This window comes from Grammomys surdaster, unplaced genomic scaffold, assembly GCF_004785775.1.
Source record: "Grammomys surdaster isolate TR1022 unplaced genomic scaffold, NIH_TR_1.0 267, whole genome shotgun sequence".
Classification (NCBI taxonomy): domain Eukaryota; kingdom Metazoa; phylum Chordata; class Mammalia; order Rodentia; family Muridae; genus Grammomys; species Grammomys surdaster.
Window position 1 is genome coordinate 17,968 of NW_021604708.1, and position 10,028 is coordinate 27,995.

Sequence of the window (10,028 nt, forward strand, 5' to 3'; positions counted from 1 at the left end):
TTCTTTCTTTCTTTCTTTCTTTCTTTCTTTCTAAAGATTTTCTTTAAAGATTTATTCATTTTTATTTTATGGGCATTGCTGTTCTGCCCCTATGTATGTTTGAAGGTACCAGATCCTCTAGAATTGGAGAGGCAGACAGTTGTGAGTATCAATATGGGGGCTGAGAATTGGGCCTAGGTACTCTGGAAGCAGCCAGAGCTCTTAACCACTGAGCCATCTCTCCAATCCTGGTAATAGATTTCTTAATCAACCACCATATTCCTGACTAGCCTGATGCCAGGAGCAGCTGCTGAGTACCACTGCTGCTCATCTCTGGCCTCCCACTCAGGCAGTCCACTCAGGTGGTCAGAGGCACCAGCATTGCCACCCACTAGATGTCAGTGTGGGAGATGACTCTACCAACCTCCCACACTGTCTCCACAATGCTTGGCTGAGCCCGACCATCCTGCCATCCAAGTGGGCCCCGTAGGAATGAGACTCTAATGCTTAGATTATCCACAGGCTTTATATATTTGGTAATACTCAATAATAAGATGTCTATGCAATCAGAGTTGTAACCCAGTACCCAACCTAGATATATCAACTACTTTTGACTGCTAGAGACAGGTGCATATCCGCTTCCATTTTTCCCTCTCTCTCTGGTGCTCTCTCCCCTCGCTCCTCCTTTTCATTCTCCCCTTCCTCTCCTTGTTCTTCCTCTTCCTCTCCTTACTCCTCCCAGGTTAGCTCCTCCCAGCTTGTGGGGAAAATATTCTGCTACACAGTATAGATGAAAAATATTGCTCTACTTAATTTTCTATCATTTTGTTTGAACCTGTTTCTTCACTCTATCATATTGAGTAAAATGATTAATGTAAAGACTTGAGAGTCCCAAGAAAATTTGATAAAGCCAATTTTTTTAAAAGATATTTCTGGATAATATTTGTTTGTATCTCACCAACTTTAGATTGCTTAGCTGATAGTGTACTCTCTAGATGCAACTCAATTCTGTAGCATTTGGTTTATCCATTCCTATACTGGAAAATTGTGTCACAGAAAAGATTCAGTTTCCTAAATTTTTGGTAGAATAGATGGACTTGTTAATAGTGACTTCTTGCTTCAATTCTAAAAATCTTGGCCTATATTAACTTTATGATTTAAACCACTTTTCTATATGCATTATTTGTAAGACTTGAGCCTGCTATTGTGACAAAAGTTGATAACGCGATGATGATAATTGTGATGATGATGACATCCATGAAAGAATTTCTATTAAATTAACAAAGGAAACATTGACAGATAGCCTTTTCAGATTTTTGACATCTTTTTAAAGTTAATTTTTATTATTTAAGAAGAGACCAATTTCACCCAAGCATGCACTGAAATCTGTAATGCAAATAGAACTTTTGAAGAAATAGACTTTCAAGGACAATCTTAGAAGTACATGGAGTGAATGTGGGCTTAGCAGTTGTTTTTATGGACAATTTGGCACCTCAGGAACTTGAGATAATTGTCAACCTTGTGGGAATCCCTGCGCAGGCACCGAATGTTGTTATACAATGCCAAGTCTTTGGATTCTTCATCAACTCCCAGTAGGGATGGAAGTTGTGACCAAACAAAGTAGATCTCATTTCCTTTGGCTTCAGGATAGGCCTAATTAGAAAACAAATAATTCCAATTCATATATGAGCATTTTTGCATCCTTCTCTCTTGTAATTGCAGAATTCAAAGTTTGAGGAAAGAACAATATAAAATTTCAGCCAAACTTATGTATATTAGATATATATAGGTAGGGTACAACAAGTCTATTAGCCATCTAAAAGATTAAACTAGTGTATGTAGATATGCTTAGGATTATGCAAGTGATCTGAGTTGAAGTTTACACTTGCCAGTGTAAACAGATGATGAGGCAGGTCCTAGGCTTTTACCAAGATATCATAGAAGATTGGTGGCCTGTTTTCTTACTTAAAGTGTTTATCTTGTCAACAACTTTGTACTTTGTTGCTTCTGATAGAAAATCATTTGTCATGTTTGAAATATTAACAATGAGGAGGAATATAGTTGGTAGCTGATTATGAAATAGTCATTAAGTCAGTAGGTTGCCCCACAGAAATGATAAATACCTTGAAATCTGAGTATTTACTGCATATGTTATTGCTTTGAAGGTTTTATTTGTGTTTGCTTTCTTTATATATGTGTGTTTTAATCAGATATGTGCTGTTTCCTGAAAATTACAAAAATATAGCATGTGTTTACATGTATACCAAACAGAGTAGTATTAAAATAGAATAATTATTATGTCTATATCCATACTTTTTTCAACAGGTGGCATTTTATTTACATGATTTTCAGAAAGTTGCTCATCTATTAATCTCACAAGCAATGACAATTATCTGAATGGAGAAACTCAAAATACTAATTCAATCTAGATATTGAACATGAGTTGACTATATGAAATGCAATAACATGAGATTTATATAGGAGACTCAAGCCAAACAATACTTAACATAAACTACCTTTCCATATATGATAAATAATGTATATTATAAGGAAAATGTGCTCATTTTGAAACCTTCTGGGACAGTATTGACATTCGTATGCATATCTTTTCAGTCTCCTATGGATGAGGGCTAATGTCAGCAAGAGGGATTCTAAAGTGATTTTAATTATCTTTTTCTCCCTTCATACTTTAATTCTCTAGTGTGTCCAGTGTGCATATTGAACCAGAATTTATATATATATATTCAAGAAAAATTATTCTTATCAATTTTATTGTCTGCTTTCCTTTCATTGTGGAATAGTTTATCATCAGCTCCTAGGGAATAGCAAACCACTTGTGGATTTGTAAGAAGTATCAGGAAGGGCACACATGTCTAATAACACAGTTGAACTATAAAACTCTGAAAGAGTAGTATCTACAGTACTTAGAGTTTTGTGCTTCCATTACCAGAAGCCTACAAGATATAATGCCTGAACTTTGATCGGACAAAGAATGTTTCAACATTTGTTCTTCATTGTAGAAATCAGCTTTTCCATGAGTTTGAAAAGCACTGAACTTTCAGGTAAATGCTCACCTGGCTAATTATTTTCTCAATCCCCTCAAGAAGCCGCTTGTTTTGTTCCTCAATCTCCTTGGCTCTTGATATGATAGCATCAGAAGCTTCATGGGTACCACCTACTCCAGTTATTAGTTGATACAGTGGATCACTCCAGGAGTGCACCAAACTGAGGATCAGGTTCAGAAGGACTTCCGGCTAATCCACCATGTTCAACAATAATTAAAGCAAGTAAAATACAACACAGTTAGATGTGGGTTTTGTTCATAGAAGTTGAAGAAAATATTCATTTTCATAACTATGTGTGTATTAATATAGTTTTAGACCACAAATATTACATAAAAGTCAAACAACTATTAGCATATACTTTGAAAGAGTAGAGCAAAAAATATCTTGTTTATATGACTACTTATCTTTAAGTATTTGTGTATATGTGACTCTGTGTATATGTTTTTTGTGTGTGTATGTACAGATATGATGCTTATTTTTTTAGAGACTAGAAAACAACCTTTGGTGTCTTTGCTCAGAAACAGTCCACCTTGTATTATGAGACATTATATCTCCCTAGCATGGAACTTTCCCAATAGCCAAGGATGACTGGCTAGACTGTGCTCATGTTTCCTTTGCTGAGATTAGAATTATGTACCCCATGGGTTGTTTTTCTGTTGCTTTTGTCTTGATTTGATTTGTTTTTCTAATCTAGAACAGATATTTTTATCATTTCTCAGCCTTTCACTGAGATCAAGTGCAGAGCAAGAGATCCACCTGTTTCTTCCTACTGAGTGCCAGGTTACAAGGCATGTACCACCATGTCTGGTTACATTCATGCTTAGTTTTTCAAAGTAAGTTTTTGGTGATCTTTATACATACTTGGAAATACTTAATTGACTTAAATCTTCTTAGCCTTTAAGTGACTTTATTTTCTCTCTAAAATATTAAATTCTTTGGGTTTTGATTAACCTCTAGAATTCTGCCATCACCTTTCCTGGTCTGGCAGCTTCTTCTATTATTTTGAATGTTCATAACAAAGGAAAGCTTTGGTGGCACTCAGTGGGAATTATGACTTATTGCATCCAAAGAGGATCTTGAGAAAGATAAATACCACCATTGTCAATGACTAGTGACACAAGTCATTTTTATACTAGACAATAAAATTGATCATTATATGTATATATTATTTTCATCTTTTTTTAGAATGTTAAAAGAAAGATATCACAAAAAGAGTATGTAGAATGTGCTTTCCACAGTGTACATGACTTGGTGTCCATCACATCTAGGAATATGTCCTATTGGTTGGTACATCCAATTAAAGAACAAAAAAATAGAATTGTGTTTAAATACAAGCATGAATGCAAACCACAGTGCAGTTTAACCCCCAAGTTCTGTCTGCTCACTCCCAAAATATACACAAAACTCATCCGTGATTAGCAATACTCACTGTACAGATGTCTCTTATTTACTCAAGTGAAAATGAAAATGATGAGAGGAGAATATTTCAACAGATATTAAAATGGAAAAGTATTAAAGATTTGAGAGGAAAAAGTAGGGGGCAAATGGTAATAACAACATAGGTTTCTGGGAGCGTAAAAGCACTTGGAGAAAAGTGAGATCTTCAGTTAGCTGAAGCCATCATTGCTTGCCTACTATTATTGAAACTGGTACACATTTAGTATCACCTTCTAGACCCATGTTCTTCATCTCTACAAATGAAATAATAATAGACTGCAACAAGAGATTTTTGAAGGAATGAGTTACAGAAATGTCATTAGTGGTCTTTGTGGATTTCTTATTAGAGTAATTTTCACTGAATATTTTCTCTTGGTCCTCAGCCTATTATTTCAGTTTTTCTTCTATTAACACTATAATATTAAGGACAACAGCAGGAATATAGAACTGAGATGCAACAAATTAAATAAAGAAGATAATGGAGATATACAAATTTTGGAGATATACATATATGTATATCATATAAATATATAATTATGTTCATATAAATTATATAAAATATAAAATATATAAATTTATATATACTTCACAGTATGATTGATTAAAGAAAAATATCACTAGTGTCAATCAAGTGGACCAAACCATTTTTGAGACAAAGTCTCTCTTTGACTTCTCCATAACATAATCTTCTTGTGTATATATTTTTGTTTAGTTATGGTGATATTGGCTATGGCATGGTTTCTAAAAATTAATAATAAGACCAGCCATAATATTAAGATATTATTATCATATGAGACTCCATTTTGAGAAACATAGAAAAGCAATTTTTCAAATACATCTTGGTGAGTGGGTTTTCAATATAAGATAGAGAATAAGGTAAAGAAGTCTGGGCAGAATGAAGATGTAGGAAAGTTAGGAGGACCAACACCAAGAGAACGTGGAAGCTAAGGAGTGATGGGCAGTAGTCAATAATGGAGACTACCAATGGAGGAGTTCCCAGAACATTGAACAAATACAAATAAGTTGGCATCTCTTACATATACATTTCTTACATATTTCCTACAAATATGAACAGCAATTTATTCATAATCATGAAATTCAATTCAAAGTTTCCTACAGGATAACATATCCAATGTCATCTTCATGGACAGTTAATAGCTCAGCTACAATGTTATTAAATATTTCATTTTTTACACACTCTGCAATGTGTATTTGTTTTGGCAAATCACTGTCCCCACTCCTCTTTATCTTTGCATGGTTGATTACTATAACTCTCTCAGTGCTCTAACAACAAGGAGTACACCAAAGCCAGTGCACTGCCTCAATTATGTCGGAAAGTGGGTGGGAGGGAGGACTCACTGGGATTTTCAGGGCTTGTTCCTTGTCTTCAGGAGTAGCCAGGGAAGAAGTGGGGCAGTCATTGATGGCCTTGGCAATAAACTCACGATCTTGGACATACTGTTTATTCTAGAAATTATATAGAAATTCCATTAGCAAAGTCTGGGAATTTAAGACATATATACATATAACCAGAATATTAATTTATTCAATAGATATTTAATTTTAATTTAACATTATTCTTTTCTACTTATTTCCCAGCCTAGCCTATATTTTTATTTATTTCCTTATCTTGTCTTTTTTATATAAATTACAATTTGGAAAATAAACACTAAAATTACCTAAAATATAAAGCTCTCCTTTACATGTCATTTCGCATTTGGAGGTAAATGCTATAGCACATATTATTTTTGTTTACTTATTTATTGTTCATAGTTTCAGATTGATATGTTTCCTTCAATTATCCATTATTAAACACAGCTTTTCATTCAAGTACTTCTGAATCTATGAACTTGGATAGGAATAAATTCTTAATAAATGCTGAATATAAGTATGTGGATTGTGACTAAGTAAACTGTAAAACACCAGGCATACATATTTGAAAAATATTAAACAGTGAACAATTAAAATAGAAAAGTTATTTAATATAACTTATATTAAATTATAATTAATTATAATTAATATCAAGTCATTTAAATAACTTTCTAATTTTTTATTTATTTTTCTTTCATTACTCATTTATTGTATTGAACTTTGCTTTCCTGATAATGTGTTTTGTTTTGTTTTGTTCAATTAGCTAATTTATTTATTTACTTTTTATCTTGACTACAGTTTCTCTTCCCTCCTGTCCTCTTAGTCCTTCCCCTCAATCTCCCTCCCCATCTACTCCTCCTTTCTTTCTCTTGATGAACAGACTCTCACGGATATAAGCAGACATCCTCAGCATATCAGGTTGCAATAATATTAGGTGTAGTTTCTCCTATTGAAGCTAGAAGAGGCAGCCCAGTTAGGGGAAATGGTCTCAAAGACAGGCAACAGAATCAAAGACAACCTCTGTTCCACTAGTTAGACATCCAAAGGAGTACCAAGTTACACAACTGTTACATAAGTTTAAAGGACAGAGATCCATCTCATACATACTCCCTGACTGGCACTTGTATAAAGTATTATTATCAACTAAAATTTAGTAAAAATTCTGAAAACTTAGAAGAATTTCTAGGAAGATTTCAAACATGAATTATGACTGGTCAATAATTGAAAAAGATGCTAGTGAGTAAAGAGAACATTATAAATTCATATTTAGTGTAAATGATGAACCACTTTCTGGATACCCACTGATATCAGGTAAGTCCTTGGAAAAGCCTATATCAAGAAGAGAGGACCTTTCTCTGCTTCTTAATCAGGCTTCCTATTTTTGTTGAAACCATGTTTTAAAGTTTTTAAAAAATGGCCCCGAAAGTTTGGGGCTGTCTGAACAGAGATTATTTTTTATCCACACCCCCTCATGGCTTCAGTTTAGGTTAATTCTAGCCCATCCACAGAGTTCACTCCTTCCACACTGTTCCCCTTCACTGGGCAATTACATGAAAAAATACCCTAGTGTTTGAATCCATACAAGGGAGACTTTGAAGAGTTCAGCCACTACATCTAAGGCTGCACACCTCACATTTAAAAACACGATTTACAAAATATTGAAGGCTGTTTCACTTTTGCAAATCTGTAGAATTTTGTGAAATTGTCTTATTCTCCTTGTTCCAATTTTTGTAAGCTGTATTTTTCTTTTTCCCATGGAGGTAAAGTGTTTGAACTTTGGATCATTGTTTAATTGAAACACAGCAGGATTGCTTTAAAGAGACCTTTTCAAAAGATACCAGAAATAAGTGAAGTACTTACAAATTCAATGAACATATCTGTATACAGCGTATGGATGTAGTGAGAAAGTATGACTACACGGTCAAACAGCTCCGGGAGAGGTGTCTGGCAGTCGCCGCCAGGGCAGATTGGTAGGGGCTGCACATTTTGGCAGAACAGCAGGTTTGACATCATCAACAGTAGAAGTGTCCCTGCTAAAGAAATGCAGGAACCAATGTGTGATGATCTACTCAGCTGAGGAGGAACCTTATCTGTCCCCAACACCTTACATGTATGCTTATATTTGTGGTGAAGGAAGAGTCAACATTCTACAAAGTGTTTATCCAATATTAACATTTTCACAGATATATGGTGTGAGGACGGTAGCTTTTGTCATTTTGAACTTGTCACAGAAGTGCTTATTAATTTTAATCTGAGCTAGTATATTAAGTCATTGTCTTAAGACAATTTCATATAATGGAAGTTTCTTCTGGTCTTGAGTAGTCACATTCTTTAAGAATTTTTAATATTTAATTCAATGTTAACTACAAAATTACTATACAGCATTGTTAAATAGCTCACTAGCTGAAAAATTTAAATGTTATTGGGATATATTTCTTGAAAAGTACTTCTAATTTTCCAAAAACATACTTCAAATATATTTATGTAATATAAAATATATAAATATGTATTTATACTTTTGGAGACTTTAGAGTTTATCTACATGTGTGAAAGTAATATGATTTTCAGATAATGGTAATACAGCAGTAGATTTTATAATTCATAACTAGATAGATTTCTTTTAACCCTGAGTACTCATATCTGAACATTTATCATTGGAGGGGTTTTCAGTTTAAAATGAGATAAAAATTAAAGAGGGGATTTCTTTTATGTGTCACAAAAATGTATGTTGCTATTAATTCTTTTGTTTTTTCCAAACATCACCAAGGAAGTAAAGACAATTAGTTAATATTAGCCTCATTATTTTCCCCTTCTACTGAAGTGTCTCTTCATTTCAAACAAATTCTGAGAGCAGTATAAACCAGATCCCTGATATCATTATGTACATTTTGTCTGCATTGATGAAGATTTTGTCAGATTTATAAGAACTAACCAACTTATAGTGAGACCTGACAACAAGAAAATGTTCCTTGCTTTCTTCTAGAATTGTTACAGGTAGACACAAGGTTTTGTCTGTGTCAGTTCAAGTTCTCAATCTCTGGAACACCAACTTTGTGACCTGAATTGCTTCTTGTTTTCAGGCTCAGTTTGCAGTAGTGGGGGTTTCAGAGCATCCATGATTTCTACTCATTAGCTACCAGTAACAGCCTCCTTTTTCTTTCCTTACTTCCATTATGTCATCACTATTTACCTCTAGATATCGCTAGATGTGTCACATCTCAGAAAGAAGGATGTCTCCCCCACTAGAGATCCACTGATCTAATAGTCTGTTATACTGAAGTATGAATAATTTCTAAGTAAATGAATAGACTATTACTCTAAACTCCATTGTTAACTCACAGACAGCTGCATCTCTGAGACTGACCACTGTATAGGTGGTGAATCTTAGCTAGAGTACAACGTGAGTGTCTCATGATGCTCCCATCTCCTTCTGTGGAGTAACAACAACCCCATCACTCTTGCTCTAAACCCAGTTATCTTTGCATTTTCCTTATCTGCTGATATGATTAAGGAACAAAGCTATTTTGGACAACATCACAGTTGTCTTGGGTCTGTGTTGATGGTTCTGGCCATGCCGTGTCTGGAAAAAGGCAGTTATTCCCAATAACCCTCAAAAGTTGAAATCCGAATTAGGTAAATTTTCAGAGTAGACACCCCCTATGCCATACCAGGAATACTGAGAAAGCCACTTATTCACTAAGCTGAAGCACATACCTTTCCGGGCTGACCCCTGGCTGTTCATGGTCATGGCGACTACTGGAAACACACTTCACCAAGAAGGCCTGAGAAAACCACGGCTTTCTCATCTGCAGACATTGGCTTTATAAACCTTTGATATCTTCATAAATATATATAATCAGGCATTCTCATCCCCTCCCAATCATCTATTTCCGTCATTAAGATAGCCCCCATAATTTTAAACATCAAATGGTATTTTATTTCTTATTCATATTCAGGAAGACATATTGGCCAGAAATGAAAGATTTTGATTAATTAAAGCAAAAGGAAATGAGAGAAAAGCTGAGGCTGAGACCTTGATTCCAGTTTGAGCTAGAGAATCTATAAAACTTATAAACAGTAATTTCTTCAAAATTTATCCCCATTTCTTCACAGAATCTGCAATACATACTATGGCTTTTAACTTAGGAAATAGCTTCAAACATTGCTAGTTATAAA

General features: G+C 34.4%; 1 protein-coding gene across 2 annotated transcripts; it reads right to left on the reverse strand.

The window, feature by feature from the left end:
• Nucleotides 1-1,285: 1,285 nt before the first annotated feature.
• Prl (prolactin) lies at nt 1,286-9,778 on the reverse strand. 2 transcript variants are annotated; one of them, XM_028776352.1, is made up of 5 exons: nt 9,567-9,654; nt 7,713-7,882; nt 5,841-5,948; nt 3,054-3,233; nt 1,286-1,632 (listed from the first exon to the last, which is right to left on the reverse strand). In XM_028776352.1, exons 1-5 carry the CDS (start codon nt 9,598-9,600, stop codon nt 1,441-1,443), a joined length of 684 nt encoding a protein of 227 aa, XP_028632185.1. In that variant the 5' UTR covers nt 9,601-9,654; the 3' UTR covers nt 1,286-1,440. The 2 variants fall into 2 exon arrangements, with proteins under 2 accessions (XP_028632185.1, XP_028632183.1); XM_028776350.1 differs by having other exon boundaries at nt 1,309-1,632; nt 7,713-7,885; nt 9,567-9,778.
• Between the last annotated feature and the right edge of the window lie 250 nt (nt 9,779-10,028).

Bases quoted from the DNA above. Each gene is read 5' to 3' on its own strand.
- Prl (XM_028776350.1), bottom strand. From the start codon at position 9,600: ATGACCATGAACAGCCAGGGGTCAGCCCGGAAAG. The intron at 5,949-7,712 runs GTAAGTACTTCA...TATAATTTCTAG, and splicing joins CAGATATGTTCATTGAATTT to AATAAACAGTATGTCCAAGA. The intron at 1,633-3,053 runs GTGAGCATTTAC...TTTTCTAATTAG, and splicing joins TTGAGAAAATAATTAGCCAG to GCCTATCCTGAAGCCAAAGG.